We start from the raw sequence: 27,165 nt of genomic DNA on the forward strand, positions 1-27,165 counted from the left end.
GCCTAGGCAACTGAGCAAGACTCCATTTCAAAAAAAAAAATAGCAGAAAGTAAAAAACTGATAGCATTCAATGCCCTGAAGCAGTTACTCATAGGCTGCTGTGGAAATTGTTACAACCTGTCAAGAAAGTAGTTGGTCTTAAAATGTTAATATTCTTGGATCCACTAGTTCCCCTTCTAAGAATAAGTTGCAAGAAAATAAGCAGAAGTACAGACAAATATTTATGACCAAAGACATCCCATGCAGTATCATTATTTAGAATAGAAAAAAAGCGTTTATTCATTAGAAGAATGGTTCAATCAATTAGGAGGTATCAATATGATAGAATATGCATTAGAATATTCAGGCAGAATTTTTAATAATGTGCAGAAATGCTCTTTTACATAAAAGGCAGATTTCATTTTTGTGTGTCTGTCTCTACAGACACACAGGCATATATATATATATATATATATACACACACACACATATATCAACAATGGAAAGAACAAAATACACAGAAAATGATGAGCAGGAAATATACCAAACTGTTAAGAGTAATTGCCTCTTAGTTGCAACTTTCTGAGGTTTTTACTTCTCCCTGCTTCTTAGTACTTGTCCTTACCTTTCTAATTTTCTACAGGGAACTTAACAATATTTTGATAATGGGGGAAGGGATAAAGTAAACTAAAAAAAAGAAAAACAATATTTAAGCATGTAAATGACGTTAAAGCTTCTTGAACATGAAGAGAAGAAGAGAAAATGGTAGTACACTGTGTAAGTGTGTCTAAGTTTAGTTTTAAAAATACCAGCATGCCAGTCCCTGGAACACATCAGTATGCAGATTGCTTTGTAAAATGCCAAACTAATGTCAGAGGCTTTTAGGTATTTTAACCCCAGGGTAATAATTCTCTTGGCTGAAACCCACAACCAGATAATACCTGGTAAATTGAGTAGCCCAATACTCCTTCACTGCACCAAAAAAGACACTTGATAAGAAATATTTTTAAGTCATCAGCATCATAGATTCAGATTAGCACTTTTGCCAATCTTCCATTCATTTATCAAATATTTAACAAGCACTAGCTATGTATCAAGTGCTGTGCTAAGAACTAGAAACTCAGTTAACTTACTAGTTTTACTGAACCCATATTATGTCAGGATTATTTATGTCATCCTAATTAATGTCCTAACCTCATTAACAATTAAAGAAATGCAAATTAAGCAACATGATGACTGTGAGGCCACCGAACTTAATCTACAACTCACTTTGGTGAGGATCAAGACATGGCATAGATGAGTAGACATCCTCACAAATAATAAAGTATCATAGATTACTCATGAACATAAGACAATGAAAGAACTGAAAGACTTCAGAGTATATAGGTTTAAGTAACTCATTCATTCCACAGACAGTCATTGAACACCTACTGGTGTGCCTCATGGGCTGGATGCTGATGGATACAAAGATAAATGACTCATGGCACCTGCCCTCAAAATGCTTATCAGGTTAATACACAAAACTATAATATGACAACTCCTATAATTGAGACGGGGCACTTGATTTTGCATTGGTATTCTGTCATTTCTAAAAGAGATCAACAGTAAGCCAGGCACAGTGGCTCACACCTGTAATCCCAGCACTTTGGGAGGCTCAGGCAGGTGGATCACGAGGTCAGGAGTTCGAGACCACCCTGGCCAATATGGTGAAACCCTGTCTCTACTAAAATTACAAAAATTAGCCGGGCATGGTGGCGCGCTTGTAGTCGCAGCTACTCAGGAGGCTGAGGCAGAAGAATCGCTTGAACCTGGGAGGTGGAGGTTGCAGTGAGCTGAGATCGCACCAGTGCACTCCAGCCTGGGTGATGGAGCAAGACTCCATCTCAAAAAAAAAAAAAAAAAAAAAAAAACAGATCGGCAGTTACATCTATTGAACAAAATTAAGTTGAAGAGCACGGTGTTTATTGAGAGCTTGCCAGGCACTGTGCTAGCTACTTTGCCGCAAGTTAACTCTGTACTTCTCATAATCTATCAACTGCATTTAACAACATGAAGAAACAGGCTCAACAAGATTGTGATTGTCTGATGTGGAAAGTGGCAGAACCTGAGATTTGTCCATGATTTGCTGATGCCCGCATTTCTTCCACTCATACCAAGGTCTGGTCTTTTTTTTTTTTTTTTTTAAGACAGAGTCTTGCTCTGTTGCCCAGGCTGGAGAGCAGTGGCGTGATCTCGGCTCACTGCAACCTTCATTTCCCAGGGTTCAAGCAATTCTCCTGCCTCAGCTTCCTAGGTAGCTGGGATTACAGGTGTGCACCATCACACTCATCTAATTATTGTATTTTTTGTAAAGACAGGATTTTGCTATGTTGGCCAGGGTGGGCTTGAACTCCTGAGCTCAAGCAATCTGCCGGCCTCAGCCTCCCATATGTCTGGTCTTAATGAATTCATCTGTCAGGAGCATCATCAATCTGTATGCCAGGATTAGAGCTGACCCGTGTCACTCTTCCATCTGTACCCAGCTCACACTTCTGCTGTGGCAATTACAACCCTTGCTTACCTGGCTTATGTGTTTGTCCAGTGCAGTCAGACTGAGGCTCCTTTGGAGAGGTTATTTTTAATCTTGATGGCTGTTACACCTAGCACAATACCAGGAAGGTATGTAATAATCATCTGTTGCAGAGATGGATTGAAAAAAACTTAGTAAGTCCAGTTAATAAGCATTGAGAAGTAGTGAGCTTTTAAAAAAAAAAAAAAAAAACATGACATCTGTAGGTTTGTGCCCTGCACTCTGTGCCAGAACTTACAATGGTGGGAAAATGGGGGACGGAGGAGCAAAAGTAGAAGGAAAGGATGGTTGAAAGAGAATTTTTACCATTGATTAACATATGAACTCTAGTACCCTTTTTTAAATCACAAAACAAGTCAATAGAGTTACAAAGTGCTATAAGAGTATGCCAACCAGCCGGGCACAGTGGCTCACTCCTATAATCCCAGCACTTTGGGAGGCTGAGGCAGGTGGATCACCTGAGGTCAGGAGTTCAAGAACAGCCTGGCCAACATGGTGAAACCCTGTCTCTACTAAAAATACAAAAATTAGCCAGGCATGGTGACAGGCGCCTGTAATCCTAGCTACTCAGAAGGCTGAGGCACAAGAATCACTTGAACCAGGGAGGCGGAGGTTGCAGTGAGCAAGATCACACCACTGCACTCCAGCCTGGGCGATAGAGCAAGACTCAGTCACACACACACAAAAAAAGAATATGCCAACCACAGACAAAATGAGCATATCTCTACCTGGCCTTTTCTAATCAACATATGTCTTCTCCACATAATGTCTTCTTATCTTTTACTCAGTCTGACCCCACAAGAATGCTGGCATTCGTTACCATGTCTCACAGAAAGGTCATGGAGCATACTGTAGCCATGTTTATAACATTTGTGACCTCACTGCCTCCTCTCTCTTTGAACTTTCTGCATTTAAAGATTTTTCCCTTTGCTACCTCGACAACTTCTACTTCCTTTTGTACTCTCCCACTAGTTAGAAGAAAATAACTACAAAATATGCAAACAAACTTAGGAGGAAAAAAATGTATTGCTAACACCTGAACTCCACACAACATACAGCTGCTTTATTAGAATGGCATTCAAGTAGGAACGTGGAAGAAGCTGTGTCCATAGTCCATAGCCATCGTGCTGATGGCTCCAGCTCTTAAGCAAAAGCTTCACATAATGACAGTCAGAATTTGCCCAGTCATGTTTCAATTTTACACTGTTCATATTTTTTAACTAGTTTCAAAGTCTTGATTATTAAAATTCCTGAAGGAAAAATACTATTGAGAGTTGGAAATGACGCTGTATCTACAAAGTAAATCATAATCGCTAATTAAAGGATTACATATATACAGTTATGTTTTAGACTTTCACATTGTATGAAAGTTGCCATGTGTGTTATCTGTGTATTTACTTTCTGCAATCCTACCGTCATTATTCTTGCAGATCAGGAAATTTTACGTAAATTAGAGAAGGAGAAAATCCTGGTGTTCACGCCATCCCGGCGAGTCCAGGGGAGGAGAGTGGTGTGCTATGACGACAGGTTCATCGTGAAGCTGGCTTTTGAGTCGGACGGTATCATTGTGTCCAATGATAACTACAGGGATTTGGCTAATGAGAAACCAGAATGGAAGAAGTTCATAGATGAACGATTATTAATGTATTCATTTGTCAATGACAAGTAAGTAAAACCATTTACTTGCCAATGATAATGCTTCTGTGAAAATATAACTATCCCTGGCAGCTGCTACAGAATTCTCTTTTTGCCACTGTCCAGACCTCACACAGGTTTCTAACAACTGATCTCTCCACTGTTCCTCAGTGGGAGTCAGGAAAACTGCAGAATCATTGCCGGAGGGGGCCCGATGTGCGTGGCAGGCCCCACCTTTCCCTGTAAGTCACTCATAGAACACCTGAGGCAGAGGAAGTCTTCTAAGACTGTCTGGAAAACCTGAGGAAACAGACACAGGGGGAATTCCTATCTTCACCCTCAAAGGACTACCTTTTAAAATCAGTTTAGAGCATTGATAGCTTACTAAATAAGCCATGCTTGGCTTAATAACAGGGATACGTTCTGAGAAATTCATCCTCAGGTGATTTCACTGTGGGTGTGAACATCATACAGTGTACTTACACAAACCTAGCTGGAACAGCCTACTACACACCTAGGCAATGTGATACATACAGGCTGTTGCTCCCAGGCTACCAACTTGTATAGCGTGCTACTGTACTGAATACTGTAGGCAACGTAATACAGTGGTACGATATGTTTGTATATCTAAACATACCTAAACGCTGAAGAGGTATACATACCATAAAATATGGTATAAAAGATTTCTAAATGGTACGTCTCTGTAGGGCACTTACCATGAATGGGGCTTGCAGGACGGGAAGTTGTGAGTGAGTCAGTGAATGAATGGTGAGTGAATGTGACGGGCTAGGACATTACTGTAAACCACTATAGGCTTTATAAACACTGTATACTTAGGCTGTGCCAAATTTATCAAAAAATACTTTTCTTTTTTCAATAATATATTAACCTTGGCTTATAACTTTTTTACTATTAATATATAAACTTCTTAGTTTTTAAAACTTTTTTCTCTTTTGTAATAACACTTAGCTTAAAACATTGTACAACTGTACAAAAACATTTTCTTTCTTTATATCCTTATTCTATAAGCTCTTTTCTATTTTTATTTTTTTCTTTCTTTTTTAAGTTTTTGTTAAAAACTAAGACACAAACACATTATCCTAGGCCTACACAGGGTGAGGATCATCAAAATCACTGTCCTCCACCCCCACATATTGTTCCCCTGGAAAGTCTCCAGGGGCAGTACTATGCATGGAGCTGTCATCTCCTATGGTAACGATGCCTTTTGAAATACTTCCTGAATGAACTGCATGAAGCTGTTTTACAGTTAACATTATTTTAGAAGTAGAAGGAATACACTCTAAAATAAAAACAAAAAGTATAATGTAGTAACTATATAAACCAATAACATAGTTGGGGATTTTTTTGTTTTCTTTGGTTTTTTGTTTTTTGAGACGGAGTCGTGCACTGTCACCCAGGCTGGAGTGCAGTGGCGCCACCTCAGCTCACTGCAACCTTCGCCTCCCAGGTTCAGGCAATTCTCATTCCTCAACCTCCTGACTAGCTGGAATTACAGGCACGCCCCATCACACCTGGCTAATTTTCGTTTTCTTTTTAGCAGAGACGAGGTTTCACAATGTTGGCCAGGCTGGTCTCAAACTCCTGGCCTCAAGTGGTCTGTCTGCCTTGGCCTCCCAAAGTGCTGGGATTACAGGCATGAGCCATCACGCACAGCCAGTGACATCGTGGTTTATCAAGTATTATGCACAGTCCATAATAGGATGTGCTACACTTTTATACTACTGGGGGCACAGTAGCTTTGTACCAGCATCAGCACGATTACAAACACATGTGTAATGCATTGTGCTATTACGTTACCGGCAACTTGTCAGCTCTACCGTCATATATGCAGTCCATTGTTGACCAAGATGTTATGCAGTGCGTGACTGTACCTGAATTTTTAAAGTTCTTATACTAATGTAAGACTCTGGTCATGATCAGAGTCTAAAAGTTGATGAATGAACAAATGACATCAAGCATGTCTCATGAGAAGTAAATATATTTATAAATATGTAGAAAAAGTCCACCTCTTGTGCTAATTAAAAATGCAAATGAATCTAAAAAGAATATATTTTCTTATTTAATTCACAAAAATAATTTCGTGTATGCCTTGAGCCTTTGAAGAGGCACGGATACGTTATTTGGCAGAGGTTCACAGAAGCCTCAAGAATATTGTGTTCCGTCAACCCAAAAATCTCATTTCTTGGAATATATAATGAGGAATAAATAAAGACCATATGTGTTCATTTCTGTATTATTTATAATTGCAAGAATTCAAAGGCAACTAAATGTACTATAGAGAAATCAATCAAATTATGATACATCTCCTACTGGAATATTATTCAGCTCTTCAGAGTTATTGTGAAAAAAAGAATTATGCCAGGTGTGGTGGCTCCTGCCTGTAATCCTAGCACTTTGGGAGGCCAAGGCAGGTGCATCACCTGAGACCAGGAGTTTGAGACCAGCCTGGCCAACATGGCGAAACCCCGTCTCTACTAAAAATCCAAAAAAAAAATTAGCTGGGCATAGTGGTAGGCGCCTGTAATTCCAGCTACTTGGGAGGCTGAGGTAGGAGAATTGTTTGAACCCCAGCGGGGTGGAGGTTGCGGTGAGCCAAGATGGTACCACTTCACTCCAGCCTGGGTAAAACAGCGAAACTCTGTGTCAAAAAGAAAAAAAAGAATTATTATGAAGGCTATTAAGAAACATGGGAAAGTTTTTTTATGTTAAAAAGACAAAGTGTAAAATTATATTTGTGCTTGATTAAAGCCATGTAAAATGATGTGTGCACAATGAAAATGACTTAAATCTAACACAGACCTAGAAAGTAATTGTATTAAGATTGTGGGATTGAGTGACTTTATCTTGTTTTGTAACATGTAATGTTACCATATTGTTTTATAATAATAAACACTGTGGTTGCTAAGTGTTACTACTCAGCCATGTTGACACTCCTATAAGGATTCATACATTATTCCCATTATTCACATTTTATAGGTAAATACTTGGGTTTAAATTCAAATGGTGATATAATGAATAGCAGAATTCTTCAAGCATAACTTCTTTTCATTATTCATGCCATAAATCCTTCTCTTCTTTATTAGTCCATCCAAAATAGTAGGTTTATTTCCTTAGCATTTTTTTCTATCTCAACCGAGAAGCGCATTCAAATAGGGGAAGAGAATAGATCGGAGTTAGATATAATTGAATCTTGACTGTGCCATGCAACATTGGATAAAAATCACTTAATTTATCTAAACCTAAATTAGAAAAGTTTACATATCTGTAAAATAGAGCTAATACTTCGTGGGATCATGGTTAGGATGCCATGGGGTAGTGGGGTAGTGTGTAAAGTGCCTGGTACTAACCAGCGTTTGGTAAGTTTATACCTTCCCATTGTGTTCTAGCCTCCTCCCTTCTTCTCAGGTGCTCCACCTCACCCCACCTGCAGCAATCCACTTCATGAGGTGTATGTTGATAAAGCTCTCCTAAAGTGTCACTGAAATCGTTTTCTAAAACCCTTACAAAATCCCAAGACTGAGAGGAAGGAAGAATTAATAGGACATGCTCAACTCAAAACTTACTTGAATTAAAACAAATACAATTTCAGCTCGAAACAGTTCAATTTTCAGAAATGAGAACTTCATTTACTGATTTCTTTTTTACTCTGTAAACATAGAATCAAAACACTTGGATTAAAATTGCAAAAAAAAATTCCTTATAGAGGGAACAAATCTTTGTACTCTTTTTAGAATGAAATTATCAGCCTCCTACTTAGGTATCATTTTTTTATTATCTCCATGACAGGTTCATGCCCCCTGATGACCCTCTTGGCAGACATGGCCCCAGTCTGGATAATTTTCTGAGGAAGAAACCTATTGTTCCTGAACACAAAAAGCAGCCTTGTCCATATGGTAACTTGCTTTATGAATATTGGGTATATGCCTTTAGAACACAATATATTATTAAACTTTTGTTAACAAAAATAAACACTTAAAATTTTGGATGGCATAATATGCAGTTCTTTGGATTCCAATTAAATTTCAGAAAACGTCTTAGCCATGAAAAAGAATTATTTTTACCTGTTTGGATTCAATACAAATGCATTTCCTTATATTAAAACATGGTTCAAAAAACACTGTTAATTCTACAGGAAGTTAGTTTTGAAGTGAAGAAAAATTTGGAGTTTTTTCATCTAGATACAAATCAGATGAGCATGGTTCTATCGCCCTACAGTAGTACACTGTGCTCTTCAAAACAGAATTTCCTACCTAATTATAAAGTCCTACTGGAAGAGAAGGGGCAGGTAGGAGTTGAGGACACGGAGGTATTAGCCAAAAGTTCTGGAAGTGGCTGGGTGCAGTGGCTCAAATCTGTAATCCCAGCAGTTTGGGAGGCCAAGGTGGGCAGATCACATGAGGCCAGGAGTTGAGACCAGCCTGGCTAACATGGAGAAACCCTGTCTCTACTTAAAACGCAAAAAAATTCAGCAGGCGTGGTAGCGCACGCCTGTACTCCCAGCTACTCAGATGGCCGAGGCATAAGAATTGCTTGAACCCGGGAAGCAGAGGTTGCAGTGAGCTGAGATCACACCACTGCCCTCCACCTGGGTGACAGAGCAAGGCCCTGTCTCAAAAAAAAAAAAAAAAGTTCTGGAGGTGATTATTACTCATTCGGCCAAGTTCCTCCTGTTCTTGATAGTAAAGAAATGAGAAGTGACATTTCTCAAGAGTAAAGAACAGGGTGACACTTAGCACAGCTCCCATTTCTATTGTTGTCTCTTCTACAAGTTAAAATCATAGGGCCAAACTGAGTTTTCAGGATCTGACGGTATGCTCCTTTGCCTAATTAATTTTACTCTTCTTAGGAAAGAAGTGTACCTATGGACACAAGTGCAAATATTACCATCCCGAAAGGGGCAGTCAGCCACAGCGGTCAGTGGCTGATGAACTCCGTGCCATGTCTAGAAATACGGCAGCCAAAACTGCAAACGAAGGAGGACTGGTGAAAAGCAACAGTGTTCCTTGTAGCACCAAGGCTGATAGCACTTCTGATGTCAAACGAGGTGCTCCAAAGAGGCAATCAGATCCAAGCATAAGGACTCAAGTCTACCAAGACCTAGAAGAAAAGCTTCCCACCAAAAACAAATTGGAAACCAGGTCTGTACCTTCCTTAGTTAGCATCCCAGCTACTTCTACTGCAAAACCCCAAAGCACTACATCTTTAAGCAATGGCCTTCCATCTGGAGTTCATTTCCCACCTCAGGATCAAAGACCACAGGGACAATATCCTTCAATGATGATGGCAACCAAAAATCATGGAACGCCAATGCCTTATGAACAGTATCCAAAATGTGACTCACCTGTCGACATCGGATATTATTCCATGTTGAATGCATACTCAAATCTGAGTCTCTCAGGCCCACGAAGCCCTGAAAGGCGTTTCTCCTTAGACACAGATTATAGAATAAGTTCCGTAGCTTCTGACTGCAGCAGTGAAGGGAGCATGAGCTGTGGGAGCAGTGACTCCTACGTGGGTTACAATGACCGGTCCTATGTCAGCTCGCCCGACCCACAGCTAGAGGAGAATTTGAAGTGTCAACACATGCACCCTCACAGCCGCCTTAATCCTCAACCGTTCCTGCAGAATTTCCACGACCCCTTGACCAGAGGGCAAAGTTACAGTCACGAAGAACCAAAGTTCCATCACAAGCCTCCTCTTCCGCACTTGGCTCTGCACCTGCAGCACTCCGCTGTGGGCGCCCGGTCCAGCTGTCCTGGCGACTACCCCTCTCCTCCAAGTTCAGCACACTCTAAGGCACCACACCTAGGGAGGTCCTTGGTGGCCACGAGAATAGACAGCATCTCTGACTCTCGACTTTATGACAGTTCTCCTTCACGACAAAGAAAGCCTTATTCCCGCCAGGAAGGCCTGGGAAGCTGGGAGAGGCCAGGTTATGGGATCGACGCCTATGGGTACCGGCAGACTTATTCCTTGCCCGATAACTCCACACAGCCGTGTTATGAGCAGTTCACTTTCCAGAGCCTCCCTGAGCAGCAGGAGCCAGCCTGGCGGATCCCATACTGTGGAATGCCGCAAGATCCCCCGAGGTATCAAGACAACCGAGAAAAGATTTATATCAATTTGTGCAACATCTTCCCACCTGACCTTGTGAGAATTGTCATGAAAAGGAATCCTCACATGACAGACGCCCAGCAGCTCGCCGCAGCCATTTTAGTGGAGAAATCCCAGCTGGGTTATTGAAAGATGATGCATCTTTGTGGTGTTTAGTAGTTTTTTGTTCAGCTCAAATGCTGAGGGAGGTTTGCTACAATAGCACATGTGATCTCCTTCTCAGCAAGGAGGTTATATAGTATCCATTTATGTGAAATACTGTATCATGGAATCTGTATGTATAGCCCCACATGGTGGAAGTATCACGGGATTGCTTTACATTTAAACTTTTTTTTTTTTAACATTTCCTTTTTAAAGCTATATCCTTGGCTGGAAATTTTTCCAGTTTGATTTAATAGATGTATCTGTGATCTTTGATATTAATCTTTGGTGCATCAGGGGTTTATATGCAGCACTTTTTATCCTTGTTTTGTGTTTTATTAACTTGGTGTTTGTCTATCAATTGCAAGCAATTACAATACCTTCAGAATGTGGGACATTTGACTACACCTAGCAAACTGTTTTTTCGAGCCAAGCTTAGTTAGACTCTTTTACAGCTTTTTAAGTTATTTTTATTTGGGGAAAGTGGGCTTCTTTGTGCTATAATCATTATTTATAGAAACAAAGATATACTACAGCACTGACTTTATATTTTAAACAAAATGTAAGTTACCAGTTTTATGTTGAAATGGGTTACAGTATATATATATTAGAATGATTTACAATATGGCACTTTTCGATGTGTTATTTTTGTTTGGATTTTTTTTCTGTTAAGAAATTAGTTAATTTAATACGGTCAATTTAAAAGAAAGCAGATGCAATCAATGGAAAAATATTTCCATTTTTAAAAAATGAATAAGGCAAAAGCTGTAACTGTTACAGGTTAGAGCTTTGTTATCCAGCTATGATGTGCTTCTTGACAGTAGAAGTGGAATTGAATTCCTAGATTTCCATTAACCTGTATTTTTAATATGTCTGTCTTTTTGTTTTGGGGCACAACAATACTGGATAAAATAACCCTTTCACAGCACTTGCCTGTTTTTAATGAATCTAATTATTCACAATGCAACTTTTATATTTAACATACTCTAGCTTTCCTGCTATTTATCAAGGCTGGCCTGAGGTGGGTTTATGTGTTGAGGATATGCAACATTTCTTGATAACTGCACTATAGAAATGGTGATGGAGGAGTTGTAAATGATAACTTAAAATTTTTGTAAGATATTGTATATTTTCCATTTTCCTGAAGGTAGTTTTCTTGGGGGGCCTGTTATATTATTAAGGCCAGACTCTTGCCACAAATAGTGTAGTTTTAGATACAGACTAAGGTCTGTTCTAGTATTAGTAAGGGATATTTCTGGTTTCAACGTCATGGGTTTTGCTAGCGGTGAATACATTTCTGCAGAGTAGAAGATAGATTTTGCAGTCAGTGGCAGACAGTTGTGTGATTGACATCACTTGACTGTTGCGTCCAGGTTTTGAATTGTACTTCATGTAACAGACGCATTCAGATCTTTTTCTGTAGTCTGCTTAGATGCCCTGGCTATTCTGATTATTCTACATGCTACAGTTTGAAGTGAAGCCCTGAAAAACCAGAAAGTACCTTTTACTGTTGATACAAATTGTATCTTTTTAACTATAAGAACTATTTTGATTTGTAGATCTAGTTAAAACACAAGTACGTAAACTATGATTAGACTTTTGGGCAACATTTTATCCCTTATTTAAATACAAATTTTTAAAGTAAAATTGAGGTCTAGAATAGGTTAGAAAATAAAAATAACAATTTAGATAAATAAAAGTGTCTGTCTTAGTTTTATATAATATATTAAAACACATTAAATAAATTTATTGGCATTTTCTTTCTCCTAAAACTTACCTAGTGTGAACTTAAAATAAAGGTAAAATGCTGCCTGAAAATAATGTCCAAGCACCTTTGACTAGGATAACATTTTCACTACTTGTGTGACACCGTGTGTTGCACGAAGTAGGATTTGGGTATACAGTAAATGCTTCTAAAAGGCATTGTGCATATTGACATAACCAATAATCTGAACCGTGTTCAGCAAACTTAATTCAGGAAAGTGGTATTCTACACAATTATTGCTGTTGTGTTTGAAATGAGTGTGGCACTCATCTGTACCCAGAAATAATATGGATGAGGCCACACAACCCATTCTGAGTGGTGTCTGTCTGAAAGCAACCCTACTCACATGTGAAATTGTTCTCCTTGATTTGGTTGGTCACTATAAAGCAAGTTTAAATGTAGAGGCTAACTCATTGCCAAAAACAGGGTTACAAATGTGTAATATCTTTTATTTTAGTCATATTCTGAGACTTTTTTTAGTATGAAATCTCTTTTAAATTATACATGTAGGTTTTGCTTCCATTTTGTTCATTTTACCATTTTAATTATTTGAACATTTGCCAAACTTGACTACATTTATTTAAATGAGATCTTAAGTGAGATGTGTGTGACACTTTGAATTTGACCTTCTTGTGTTATTAGCTGACTATTTGTCATTGCCTCATGGATTTTAAATTATGGGAAAATAGTGTAGCCAGCTTCACCTCTACTGAAGTGAATAGCTCTGAACTACCCACACTAAATCCTTCAGTGTAATTAATTATGAGTTTAAAAATAGCAGTTTTCTTATGTGAAGAGGACAATTTGTCCCCTTTTTTTGAAGCACCAATGTTGCGTTCAGAGCTGTAGAATGAGATAATTGGCAGACTTTAGGTATAGCCAATTCTTACTTATCTAAAGCAATAAGTCAAAGGAGTCCATCATTAAATTAAATCCATAGCTGATCACAAGCCTTCATTTTAGCCAAAACTTTCTCTCTAACCAAATCTTTTACCAGACTTGCTAATAAATAACCAGAGAGATGTGTTAATAAGTGAAATTGCCAGAAATAGTCAACAGATCGAAAACAAAAAGGATTCAGACTGGAGTATTTTGCCCCTGAATAATTGACAGTTGACTGTACTTTACACAGTAATTAGCCAGTCTGTTGTCTCTGTGTCTTAGTCCAGAGGGAATAGTACCCAGCTGGCCAAATACTGGCCCTTAGTATTTCCTCCTTTCTTGCATGGGATACAAACGTTTTCAGTCTTGTTTTTATGATCTCTCTATATATCCTGATAAGAGTTTGTCATTGACCTACACATTTGGAAGAAATGCACACCAGTATAATATAGTTGATACTGGTGGAAACTTGAACTTTGTGTTTTTATGAAAATTCATTTATGAGAATATGTAATATAACTGGAGTATTTTATATATATCTATATACACAAATATGTATTTGTTATGAGGTATTAAAAAAGGGGGGTTGGGGGGAGTGCTTCTGATGGCTAACTTTAAACTATGTTTCTTTGAGTGGTGAACGACCAAGTCTGGGGTCTGGATGGCCAATGATAAGATTTAGAACCACTTGGATGGAAAGCAGTTCTTCACTGGTTTTATTCTTGGTATTTTAAAAGAATTATTTTGATATTTTTAATAGAATGTGTAATTTTAAAATACACAAAAAACTTAAAGTAGTATTGATTATACAAATAATTATTTAACATGTCTTATGGATGTATCTATATGTATATAGACATAATATATTTATAAAACAAATATACTTTGCTTATGTTATAGCTCTTAGTTTGTGACAGGTGGGAGGATGGCTCTGGGTGTGTGTGTGTGTGTGTGTGTGTGTGTGTGTGTGTTTTGAAAACTCTCAAGCTGTTTTCCCTCTGATTTACAATGGTATTTACTTTAAAGTATCTTTGGTTTTCATTATTCTTTTTGCTTTGCAACTTCCTTATTCAATATAAAATAAGATGTACAGTTTTCTGGCCATTCTTTTGGTGTGTAGTGCACCCATTTAATTGTCATCTAACTCCTAGAGAATTCCCACGTGACCTGAAATCAAACAGATTCTGGCTGGACATATGCTTATGTTCCAAATATATTAAAGATGGTATTAACAGTTAAGTTTCCAAGGTATACAACAACAAATAAAATGAGGTATTAAAAAGAGATGGATTACACACATGCATTAGAATAAGAGAAAACAGAGTGTTAATAAAAGTAAAGAAACATACACTATCTTAGCCCCCTAGGGCAGGGGTTGACTTTTTCTGTAAAGGATCAGATAGTAAATAATACAGGAATCATATGGACTTCAAATGCCATTGTAAAAACTACTCATCTCTGCCTTTATAGCGTAAGAACAGCCACAGATAACATGTAAATGAGTGTGGCTGTGTTCCAATAAAACTTTATTTACAGAAACGGGAAGCCGGTCAGATTGGGCCTGTGGCCCATAGTTTGCTGATCTCAAGCAGTAAATCCTAGTATATGTTAATAGAAGAAATCATAATTGCATTTCAGTTGACATTAAAAGAAAATCTGGTGGTTTTTGATGTCCTTCAAAAGAGGATTGTTAGACATTCATATTAAAGCATCTTAATTCATTTGAGTTTTTTTACCTGTTTACACTCATTATTTATTAGAGATATTTCTTGTGTTTAGCCACAAAAAAAGCACTCTGTTAAAATGTTTTAATATGTATTGAATTTTTTTCATGAACTTCTCATTTCTATTGATAAATGGGAATCCCTTACCAACCTTTTGTTTTTTAAAAGTCTCATGGACCAAAAAAAATCTGTTGCAGCATTTCATTAGCCACAAATACATTTTGGCTGCATTTACCAGTTACATTTTTCTGTTGGTTTTGGCTTCTAATAAATGACATATCTGCCATTCTTTAAAAGTGATTTTAAAGAAGATAAATATATTGTAATTTCACATGCTATAGCTTTATTCTGTAAGATTAAAAATTGTGACTAGTATAATTGTAGCTGTAATGTGAGTGGCATGTTACAATGTAACTCTTTATAAGAAATAAAATGTATCTCTACTTTGTCCAGATCTTTAGGATTTTTAGATGCCTTGGGACTGTCCTTGGTGAATGATGTTCTTCATATGATCATATGTAATTTTGAATTCATTGGAAGTACACGCTGCTGAGCATGTTCATTCACAGTGCTTTATACCGGGTGTTGCATCAATAATCATTTTCATAAGAACATTTAAACAGCATGAACATCATTATCCACTTAAATAGTTAAACTTTCTTTTAAAATGGGAATGCAACTCTAGGTTTTAACAATGTTTATTGTTTTTTAAGTGGTTACTTCGTTTTTCCTTAATACTTTCTGTTAACTTACTTATTACTCCTGTTGCAGTGTTACTGTTATGTATTAGAAGTGGCTTTTCCCCGAAGATCCTTAGTCTTTTAGATTTAAAGACAGTTTAAGGTATTGGCCATTTGGCAGTAGAAAATGTGCATGTTTTAACTTAGTTTTATAAAATCCGTAACGTTTTACTTCTTGAACCATGTACCAAATTTGCCAATTTTCTGTCCAAGTATTTTAGATGAATAACAAAATGTTGTTCTTTAAAGCTTTTGCCACCTTTCTTAAAGCAGCTTGTGTTCCAAGGGAAAAAGGCATTGAAAAGCAATCGTTCGTTTTTATGAAGAATATGTGTTCAAATTTCTTAAGTTTTTTTGAAATTATAAATTTCTTACCTTATGTGAAATATTCACAAACGTGCAAACTTCTGCAGAGACAAAGCATTTCACTGCAAGTGTACCAGGTTATTGATTTTATCTTTTCCTTTCAGGGTTTTTTCCTCCCAAACCAGAGTCGTATGCTGCTAGTAGAATTTTTTATTTGATCCTGCGAACTTTTCTTATAGGAAAAGTAAGGCAAAGGATGTTTAGTGCAACCATCTGATAAACTAATGTGATTGTATTTATCCTCTGTTCTGTGTATTTCTGTAATGGAATCTTTACAATTCCCAAAGCAGTATTTTAGACCTACTGGAAATCTGTATCAAAACAGCTATGTGATTCTGCCACTGAGAAAAAAATTTTTTTAATTCGTTTTTCTTATGCTGGTTTGTTTTTCTTTAATGAAGAAATTGATCTCATATGGCACCATAGATGCTAAATAAATGAAAGCATCATACTTCTCTAGTTTGCCTGCATTCAGTGGCTAACATTATGAGCATTGTGTAAGATAAACACATGGTCAGTATCAATGTCAATGTTAGAGCCATGATTAATTCCTATGAAAATTGAAATTAAATGTCAAAGACAACTAGACATAACTTAAGGCATGATGAGAGTGGTTTTTTTTTCCTGAACCCATGATTATAGTGTTGGTTCCCCGTGCTTTTGAAATATCATCAGGTGTCTGGCTAAGAGTATTGTTGGTAGGGACCTCGTCCAGGGAGTTTGTAAGATAATGCTAGATGGCATGGACGTCCTCTTTTCTGATTAAGAGGGCTGCCAGTTGATTTAAACTGTATTGAAAAGGCCGGGCGCAGTGGCTCACACCTGTAATCCCAACACTTTGGGAGGCCAAGGCGGGCAGATCACTTGAGGTCAAAAGTTCGAGACCAGCCTGGCCAACATGGCGAAACCCCATCTCTACTAAAAATTAAACAAAAAAAAATTAGCTGGGCTTCATGGCGCATGCCTGTAATCCCAGCTACTCGGGAGGCTGAGGCAGGAGAAGGTTGCAGTGAGCCAAGATTGCGCCACTGCACTCCAGCCTGGGTGACAGAGCGAGACTCCGTCTCAAAAAAAAAATGTATCAAAAAGACTCATATTGGTGTAGTGGTATTTACTAGGATGCACAAAACTTTGAGCCCTGATGTCCATGACACCCTGACAGGTAGTGGGGCACAGAGAACGAGGGTCCACACATCCCGTTTCAAGTTAACTCCTTTAGCTGGCCTGGAATGTACAGGCCCACATAGCCAGCAGGAATAAGCATTTTGTTTGTAAAAATAAATTGAATAGATTTGAATGAACAGAAATTGAAATTTTTATCTCTTTAATAGTTGAGGCCGGAAAACTTAGATCATTGTGGGGAAATGCTCTGCTTCTGTGAAATTCCTGCACAGATTGGGAGAGACTGCAGACAGCTGTCAGGTACTCCAGGGCTGTGTTTGAATCTCATTCCTGCACGTATTACTATGGTAACTATATATATGAGACACACTATGTAAAATTTGGGCAAATTCTCTTCAGAGTCTTTTTCATACACAGTTGTGAAATGATCAGAATGCCTATCTCACAGGCTTATTGTCACTAGCTACATGGTGGTGATGACCGTGGGCGTAAGGATGACTCAAGGACAGATGCAAACAAATACAATGCGGCATCCACCCTGTTCTTGCTGAAGTAAAACAGCAATCTTCGCTGTATCCTGACTATTCTAGACAGCAGCGTCTTCCTGACCCAATTGTCCTAATAATTTTCTATTAATGAAATACTCTGTTTCCGATGCAGTCACCGTATGGTCATGATCTTCGTGATTTAGCATGTGGACGTTCCGTGTCATTGCGTGAGAACCACTATTTCAGAGAGCAGGTTTCTCTTCCTACATTGCTTTTTGGACCTTTGCTTTTCTTCTTTTTCCCTAAAATTTCTATTTGCATTGTTAAGTATTCTTTTTTCCCCCACTTGATTACTTTAAGCTGTGTAACTGCGAGCTTATGGATTTAGACCATTTATTTTGGCTCTGCCAGCAGATTTGATTATTGATGTTTGATTGTGGACAGAAGAGTCAGCATATTCGAAATAAGCATTAGGTGTGACAGTTCCCCAGGTACTTCCACAGGCTGAGCCAGGAATCCAGGAGAATATTCTATTAGGCAACAGTGTTACCTGGGATAAGGACTTTATTTCTTCTCCACCTATACCATTGGGTAAGAAGAATGGGTTAATACTCATTGATGAATGAAGTGGCATGTGAGAAGGGGAGTTTGGTAAAAAGCAACTATGATAGTGAATTTATTCAAAACAAAACAAAACGCCTGCAGTTGGGCTTCTCGTTAGTTAAACATCCTTATTTGTTAGCCTTTGCACCTCAGCCTCTGTTGCTGTTTTAGAGTTAATGGTTTTCATTTTTGTGTTTTTAAAGGATTTTTAATTTTTTAAAACATTTTAAAGGTTTCCCTTTTTAAAGATTTTTAACATAACCTTTAAAAAAATGTATTCCCCTCTAGGTGCAGTCATCGGCCTTGGGTTAAGAGTACACACCCAGCTCCACACATCATACATGTAGCAGATTGGCAAATTACTAAACAGAGTAATAATTGCCCCCATTTCCTAGGGTTGTTAAGACTAAATGAGTTGAAACAAGTAAAACCCTTTGAACATGCAAATCCATAGTGTGTGTTCAATAAGTGACAGCCATTATAATGTAAATAACTAGGGGTATTTAAATGCATAGTAATTTTGAGGCGTTCTCAATGGAGCCTTCCCTATCTCTATAGTTATGCTGTGGAAGAGTTTGAATTCTAACAATCAACGTAATTTGATATATTCAATGGTGAGGTCTATTTCAGGAGTGGTATTTTAACCTTCAAAGAGTTCTTAGAACCCACTTCCTTGCTACTCCCATCACTCAGCTCTTCTTGGTTTAAGGGTTTTTCTCTGTATCTGCATTGTAATAGGGAAAGTGGAATAACAAATGATGATTACAAAACGGTTTCAGAATCTCACAGTTAAGCAGTTTTCCGACGGCATCACTAACATCCCCTGCACTCCACTTTTACTCCTGAAGGTGGCGCCCCGCAAACCTGTCTGCATCTCTTCCCCACCGCACACAGCCCTGACCTAAGTGAAAAGGAATGTCGGTCCCTTACCATAAGAAACTACAGAGCCAACCTGGACAGAGCAATAGCTGCTGTGTGGTCTCAGGTGGACGATGTACACTTCTGGGGAGATGTCAGATGACATTGGGCAACTGTTTTTCCCTTAAGCATTCCTTTCTAGTTTACAACTGCTGCTTCCTAAGTTGGAGAGAGAAGGCTAGCAGGAAGAATACTCACATCTGAGGGTCCAGTACTATATATTTACATAAATTAAAATCCTATGAAACAAGCATTATCCCTATTTTAGAAATGAGGAAACTAAGACTCAAGCTAAAAGCACTTACTCAAAGACAACCTCATGATTCAATTCCCACTATGCATGCTTTCAGAATTCTTTTTCCCACTTCAGTGTGCTGCAAGGCAGTGCTAGGAATGGGCCCTTAGTCACCTTTGGTATGAGTTATTCTACACAAAGTTAGGTCTGAGGAATGAAACCAGTTATGCTATAAATGAACATCCTTGAACATGCTATAACTTTACCTGGGAACAGGGAGAGACTAGGAAAAATATTTTTACTTCTTCCGTGGACCCACACAGCTTCATCACTCTGCTTTCATGTACAAACACCTGCGACAACGATGTCACTTGGATTAGAGGAAAGGTTTCACTGAGATCTTCCTGTCTTGAGGCTTGTGGTGATGGGCTTGGGTTGGGACTCAAGCCAGCTGACCAGGGTTCACTGCTTAAGGCCCCAGAAAAACCCAGGGCCCGCGGCCTCTGATAAGCAACAGTGGTAGCTTCTGTGTCCAAAGGAGGTTATTTCAGAGTCTGGACTCTTGTCTCCCCTCTAGCATTCTTTGTAGCCCTGGAGAGTAAAAGGCAGTACATTTATTTCTAATGTTTCCAATCATGCTCAGGGACGTTCTAGGGTGTTTTTAGAGAAGGCCTATTTAGCTTTCAGACTCCTGACAATGCCCACTGCAAACACAACACCTTTTATGCTGAAGCAGCTGCCACTGGCATTTCCCCGTGCTTTGTATTTTGCACAAATTCACCATGAGATTAAAAATGGGAAAGTTTAATTGGGCAACCAAACAGATTCCGTTCCTAGTTCCCCAGGAGAACTCAGTGAGGAACAGAGCACTGAAATAATGGCAAGTACAATGTTTAAATGCACTTCCTGCTCTTGTCCAGAGATCTGGGTGGGTGGGTGCAGTGCGCAGAGGGTCGCCCTTAAGCCCCTGGGGTGGGGGTGGGGGCCTGCCAGAGGCGAGGCTTTCTGTCTCAGCCTTCAAAGCCCTCTCCCCACTGCTCTCCACTTTCCAAGGATATAATTATCATTCATTTGAATAATTCTTTCAAATATGCATGTGAAAAGATTGAGGGAGATGGCAAATACAATTTGGTAACTACATGAAAAGCTATTCAGTAAACTCTGGAGGAGATTTATGGGTTTGCTCTGTATGTTGCCAAATTAACAAGACAAGGACAAAGCACATTGTGCCATAGTGAATGCAATACACGTTAAAACTCTGCAAATTAGACAAGGAGGATTGGAGCAAGATGCTTGTTCTAGTCCAAGCTCAACATCATTGCCTACATTGAAGGGAGGTGGGAAGCCGTGGGAGAGGCGGGAGTGGGGACTACAGGAGGCCCCTGGGCCAAGGCGGGTGCGGGTGAGGGTGCACCAGCACCAGCCTTTTTTTCTTTTTCTTTTTCTTTTTTTTTTTTTTTTTGAGGCAGAGTCTCACTGTGTTGCCAAGGCTGGAGTGCAGTGGCACGACCTCGGCTCACTGCACCCTCTGCCTCCCGGGTTCAAGAAAGTAGCTGGGACCACAGGTGCGCACCACCACACCCAGCCAATTTTTGTATTTTTAGTAGAGACAGGGTTTCACCATGTTGGCCAGGCTAGTCTCAAACTCCTGACCTCAAGTGATCTGCCCGCCTCAGCCTCCCAAGGTACTGGGATTACAGGTGTGAGCCACCGTGTCCGGCCTAGCACCAGCTTTTACAAACCCCAGAGCCCATCCAGGCAGTACCCCTCCTGGCTCCTGCCTTCCACACCCCATCATCTCCTGGCCCTGAGTCATCCAAAAAGGTAAGCATTCTCAACTCTGCCTCCTGCTCCCCCCAGCCACGGGGTGCCTGGGGACATTGCGATCACCCTGTCAGCAGTGTAGGCAGATGGGGAAAGAGGAAGATGGCAACTGACTTTAAAAGATCCTTCTCCATCTCTCTCACAACTTAATATACAGACTTGTGATACCGTTTTCCAGATTGGTAGCAGGAAACGCCAAGTGGTGAGAGGGGTGGCGCAGGGAATATTTTAATCAAGGATTACAAGGATTGAGCAACGCCAGGCTCTGGAGGCCTAGCAGGAAGTTAGAAGGGGATTGTCAGGCCACAGCTTGTGCTCCTTGAACTCCTAAGGAGTTTGAGACCAGCCTGGGCAACATGGCAAAACCCCGTCTCTACTGAAAATACAAAACTAGCCGGGTGTGGTGGCACACACCTGTAGTCCCAGCTACTCGGGAGGCTGAGGTGAGAGAATGGTTTAAGCCTGAGAGGTGGAGGTTGCAGTGAGCTGAGATCTTGCCATGGTACTCCAGCCAGGGTGACAGAGACAGCCCCTGTCGCAAACAACAACAACAACAACGACAACTTATTGAATGAATGAATAGGAGAATGGTAATTCTCTCGGGTAATCCTGTTCCTCATTGCCATGGGCTGAGGTTTCTCAGAACTTGTACCGAGTCTCTTCATTTCTGCCTTTAGGAAAACTTTTGACAACCATCCCTCAAGGCCAGGTAAGCAGGCTGTCCAGGGTAACAGGACATATGAATAGCATTGCTGCATTTAATTAAACCAGAAGGAACTGAAGATGAGTTCTGAGCATCTACAGATTCTATGTATTTGGGGAGGAATAAAATAAAATATCTATGTTACAGAGAGCAAATCATTCTTTTACAGGTTTCAGAATTAAAATCCAGGGAGGCTAAATGATTTGCCCAAAGTCATGCAGCAGAAAATGGCAGAGTTGGCCTTATAATGCGACTCATCTCAAACCAATGCTAGGCACAGCCAGACCACAGAAGTCAGCCCACTGTGAGGACAGTGAAGGGTGATGACTCAAGCTTGCTAATGTGGGTTACCCACACCTTGGTTCAACCATCAACTAAAAAACAGGCACTGATGAAGAAATAGTGGGTACAGGGTGCAACAGGCCTGAGTGTACACCCTCAGGACCTGCCAGCTCCTCTCAGAGGTGGCGATGCAGCCCAGTGCCCAGTCTACATGGAAGGAGGAGCACTGCTGGTGAGAAGCTCTACTTGGCTTGCCATCTGCTATTAATAGATGTATATCTGTATCTATAGATACTAGAAAAGTTCTTGCTCTGTCACCCAGGCTGGAGCGCAGTGGCACAATCACAGCTCACTGCAGCTGCAAACTCCTCGGCTCAAGTGATCCTCCCACCTCAGTCTCCTACATAGCTGGGACTACAGGTACATGCTACCAGCCCAGCCAATTTATTTTTCTGTAGAGAAAGTGTCCCACTATGATGCTCGGACTGGTCTCCAACTCCTAGTCTCAAGCGATCCTTCTGCCTCTGCCTCCCAAAGTGCTGGGATCACAGGCATAAGCCACTGCACCCAGACTATCTGCTATATTTTTAAGGCTGGTGAAGCCATTACAAATAACACTCAGATGACCTTTTTTTCTCTGCCACTGCTCTATTACCTGGTCACTTCTGTCCTGCATTTCTCCTGGAGTCATCAGGCCCACTGAAGGGGCCAGGGCAGCAGGCCACTGTCCGTCACCAAGCCTGGCTTTAGGCCACCATGATTGTTTTCCCCAGAGTTGCAATTCAGCAGGAGTAGGCAAGACCTACGCCAGGTGAAATGGTACCCTGGACTTGACAGGGCTCTGGCCATGCTGCTACTGATGCTTAGGACTGGGCCATGCTTTGTGTTGGGAGGGCTGCCCTGTGCATTATAGGATGTTTTCCAGCATCCCAGGCCTATCCCTGCTAGATGTCAGTGCCACACACACCCAAATCTCAGCAATCACAAACGTCCCCAGACATGTCCCCTGGAAGACCACTGGTGTGCAAGATACAGATACCGTAGAATAACGGGAGGGAGAGGGAGCACATGAGAGCCCAAGGGCAGAGGGGATGATGGACAATCTGGCGCTGGAGACGGAGTTGATCTGAGCACTGTGGCAGCAACAGGGATGTTCACCAAATCTTCCCTTTGCTCTCCTGCCTTTCCCATCCCCCTTGTAGCCAAGAGAACTCGCTACATGACTAGTTCTGACCATGAAATATTGGCAGAAGAGACAGGTGTCATTCCCAAGCCCAGGCGGTGAACAGCCCTGTGGGGTTCTCCAGCCTCTGTCTCCCTGACATGGTGCCTAAGAGGTCATATGTTCCTCCTGGTGTAGGGAAATCCAGGTCCCTGAGGGACTGTGCAGAGCAATATGCCCCCAAATGAACAGAGAGCAAGGCATGGGCCTCTAAGGTGTAAGCCTTGTGGGGTGGGTGGTAGAGCCTCACCTGCTCTGACTGATGGAAACGGGCAGAGGGAAGAAGGGAAACCCCTTCTGATCGGGGTGGGAGGCCTGAAGGAAGCCCCGGAGATGGGAAAGTCCTAGAGGGGACTGGCTCTACTGGAACAGCCACACTGTGCCAGGAAGTTGCAAAAACTTGTTGCAGGTGGGAGGCGGGGTGTGCAGCAGGCAGCCCACTCACAGAGGCTGGAGTGAAGGATGTGTGGTCAACAACAAGGGTGATCAGAGGAGAGACATTTTTAGGAATTCATTGCATTTGTGGAGTAAAAGAAAGCAGACATGACACATAGTACCTACTGAATGATGTCAATTATATAAAGTTCAAGCCAGATAAAACATACCTACCTATTAGAGTCTGAGACGGTGCTGACCTTGGAGGGAGGGCTAGGGCCTGAGAAAAGCACTAGGGATGTCTGCGGGGATGCACACTCTGCTCTGGCCTTTTCCTGAATCCACTGGCATTCATCACACGGTTCCCTAACCTGCAAATGTTTGTACTTTTACACTTCAATGACAAGTCATTAATATCCACTAGGCCCATCATTATTAAAAAGTCTTTATTTGTGCACAGTGCTGTACAAGGTTTTATCCAAGGAGAACTGAGCATGTCTCAAACTCTGTTTTAAAATAGCCATTTCAGGGCTGATGTACAGCTGCCGTTGACTCATCTTGCTTTCTGCATAGAACAGAAATGAGGATAATCCATAACTATTTGTTTCTCCCCAAGGCCGTGGGCTAGAAGAGGATATTGATTTTTAAGAATTACTCATGCCGACTGAGGACTGTTTGCCAGCCCCAGGTTAGCAAAGGAGGCCCAGCTGACTCAGACAGCCTTGAGAACATTGGGTTCTTGTGGAGTTTGAGGGAACAATAACAGAACGCCTTCTCTTAGCCAAGTGTTCCTTGGGTCTTCAGTGTGGTCTCCAGTCCAGCAGCCTCGGTTTCACTTGGTAACTTGTCTGAAATGCAAATTCTTGGGCCCCACTCCTGACATGCTGAATCAGAAACTCTGGTAGCGAAGCCCAGCACGTGTGTTTTCACAACTCCTGCAGGCAGTTCTGCTGCACATTCCAGTGAGAACCATGGGCTAAATCCATTGAGAAACAGGGCAAAAGAAGACAGTGAAGCTGTCAGACCACCTTCATCCTTGATAAAGCTAGCACTAGAGAATGTGGGCTTACACCCGTGGCGACTGGGCTTTCTAATACTGAACCCCAGACTTGCCCCTCCCAGGTGGGAGCCTGGCCTCTGTGAAACTATGGCATGGAAGAGCAGACTATGGCATGGAGGTGCTTATGCTTCCTGCAGACAGCTTATTCCCCAAAGGAAAATCCAGGAACAGGACTAGGCTACAAACCCACCAGTCAAGCAACTCATTCCACCTGCCTGGAAACAAACGAGTGGACCACCAGGGAAAGGGTTTGGTGCTGATTGACGACTGTTGCATCCACACTGGAGGAGGGAAGCCCCCCCCAAACCAATGCATTTCCTAAGTATTAGTGACTAGCTTCCCCGCTTTGTGTTGCTCCACCCATCAGCTTTGGGCTTACACAGTTGGGAAAAGAACTTGACCAGGACTGACATCTGATAGTTACAGAAGCACTCTTCATGGGTCACTGCCCAGCCTGATCGGTGTGGGCAATTCACGGGTGAAGAAAAGTGGGTTCTTGTTCTGAGGCTTCAGCTTCCCACCAGAGCATCCCAATGATAAACACACATTGCAGTCTTTCTGCCCTATGCAGAAGAGAGCCAAGAAGAAACCCAGCCAACAGGGCATGAAAAGTGAGAGCTCAGTATGTTCTGTTTCCTCAGAAAGGGTTTGACTAGGTGGTGCTTTGACCTGTCATTATCTTAATGCATTTTTTGGTATCTGAATATAAGCAATCTTCATCACTCTTTTTTTTTTTTTTCCTGCAAGATGGTGAATTACAGGCTTCTAGCATGCCTCAGCCACTTGGAGATAGCAAAATAGTGCATAAAGATCAATTCTGTGAGCTTTAAGATGGAAAATGGGAATCCACCAGCATAACAAAACACACCCCAGATCCCAAGGAGAAGGTAGGCAGGCAGCCCCCATGATGGCGCCCAGCCAATAAAAGTGAGTGACGCCCCAGAACCTAGGAGGGTCAGAGAGTCCCTCATGGCCCATCTTTCCACAGGGTTTCCATACAACCCAGGCCAAGGGAGAGCATTGCATTTCTCCCAAGCCCTGGAGCTAACTTAGGAAGCTGCCTGGACACGGAAAAGTGGCAGATATTTTCCCAGACCCGGGATCAAGAGAAGGATGCCACTTTTAATCCAGGCTCATACAAAGTCAGTCATGCTTTGGTGACCCTGGCAGTGTAGCCATGCAGTCATTTTAGTCTCAGGTTAGAGACTGGAGCGTTTGCTCTGGAGCAGGGCAGGGGCCTCCACAGCCAGAACTGGGCAGCAAATGTGGAAGGTGTCCCAGCAGTAGGCACTGGAATTGTGCTCTCCTCTGTCACACGCCTGGAGCGGAAGGAGGGCTGCCACGGCCACAGTTTCTCGTGGGCAAAAAGATTTGTAGTCAGAGCCAACTTGGCACCCTGGAACTGCCTGCATGTGTAATTGCTGGGTGCCTTAGAGATCGTGGCACAGCAGGGCCCTCTCTACTCTACCCCCAGACATATCTCCAGGCATTTGGAGAACCTGCTCACCTGAACTAACAGCCTAAGCTGCTCCACTCTTCCTGAGTGAGTCCTTGGTGTAGCAGGGCCCACTTTGCTCCACTCAGGGAGACCTCCAGGCATTTGGAGCACCTGCTTCCATGGATTAGCAGCCTGGATCACCCCATCCTTCCTGTATGGAGTTTGTGGTACAGGAGGCGCTCTCTTTGCTCCATGCCCAGGCAGATCTCCAGGCATATAGAGGACCTTCCTACCCAGATTGATAGCCTGAGTCACTCCACACTTCCTGAGCAGAGATCATGGTGCAGGGGGCCATTTTTGATCCTTCAGGCAGATCTCCAGCAATCTGGAGCACCCACTCACTCTCCTGGAGTAGGAGTTTAGGATGCCCCCACTCCCTGTGCAGAGAACTTGGAGCTGAGAAGTTTCCCAGCTCCATATCTAGGCACACCTCTGGGTGCTTGGTGGCTGCCCATTGGACCTGTTCCTCTGCACTGGCGCTTATGCTTGCCATTAGGGGACCTGTAAGCAGTCCTTCCTAGTCCAGCCCCACTTATCTTGGTCCTGTCCATCCACCCATCTTGGTCTCCCCTTCCGGGGGCTGAGCAGGGAGCTCGGACCATGGTGCACTGCACAGATCAACCCATTGCCTGAGGAAAAAAGAGAGCTTCTTCCAGTAACAAGGATCAAGTATACACCCATCTGTGTTGGCTGCAGCTGGCTTTTACGCATAAGTGCCATCCACTGGCCTGTAGGTCAAACCACACTGCCCAATATAAAACCTGCTAACAGATGTGCATAGGGCTATTCATAAAAAGAACGAAAGAATGGCATTAGCCGGGCATGGTGGCTCATGCCTGTAATCCCAGAACTTTGGGAGGCCGAGGCAGGCAGATCACTTAAGGTCAGGAGTTCAAGAC

At 41.5% G+C, this 27,165-nt stretch overlaps 2 protein-coding genes across 5 annotated transcripts in view; one reads left to right on the forward strand and one right to left on the reverse strand.

The window, feature by feature from the left end:
* ZC3H12C (zinc finger CCCH-type containing 12C) overlaps positions 1-16,902 on the forward strand; it is a 78,462-nt gene extending 61,560 nt beyond the window's left edge. For all 4 annotated transcript variants that reach the window (XM_032167323.2, XM_058446900.1, XM_058446901.1 and 1 more), the window contains exons 4-6: positions 3,979-4,213; positions 7,991-8,097; positions 9,051-16,902. In XM_032167323.2, the coding sequence (XP_032023214.1) occupies positions 3,979-4,213; positions 7,991-8,097; positions 9,051-10,447 (1,739 nt within the window). In that variant the 3' untranslated portion in view covers positions 10,448-16,902. The remainder of the gene's footprint in view (positions 1-3,978; positions 4,214-7,990; positions 8,098-9,050) is intronic.
* A 7,293-nt stretch (positions 16,903-24,195) lies between these two features.
* Positions 24,196-27,165, reverse strand: part of RDX (radixin) — a 110,782-nt gene continuing 107,812 nt past the window's right edge. The window contains exon 16 of the mRNA XM_032167326.2: positions 24,196-24,684. The gene's annotated coding sequence lies outside the window, so the exon portion shown is untranslated. The remainder of the gene's footprint in view (positions 24,685-27,165) is intronic.

Source organism: Hylobates moloch, unplaced genomic scaffold, assembly GCF_009828535.3.
Source record: "Hylobates moloch isolate HMO894 unplaced genomic scaffold, HMol_V3 SCAFFOLD_11, whole genome shotgun sequence".
Taxonomy (NCBI): domain Eukaryota; kingdom Metazoa; phylum Chordata; class Mammalia; order Primates; family Hylobatidae; genus Hylobates; species Hylobates moloch.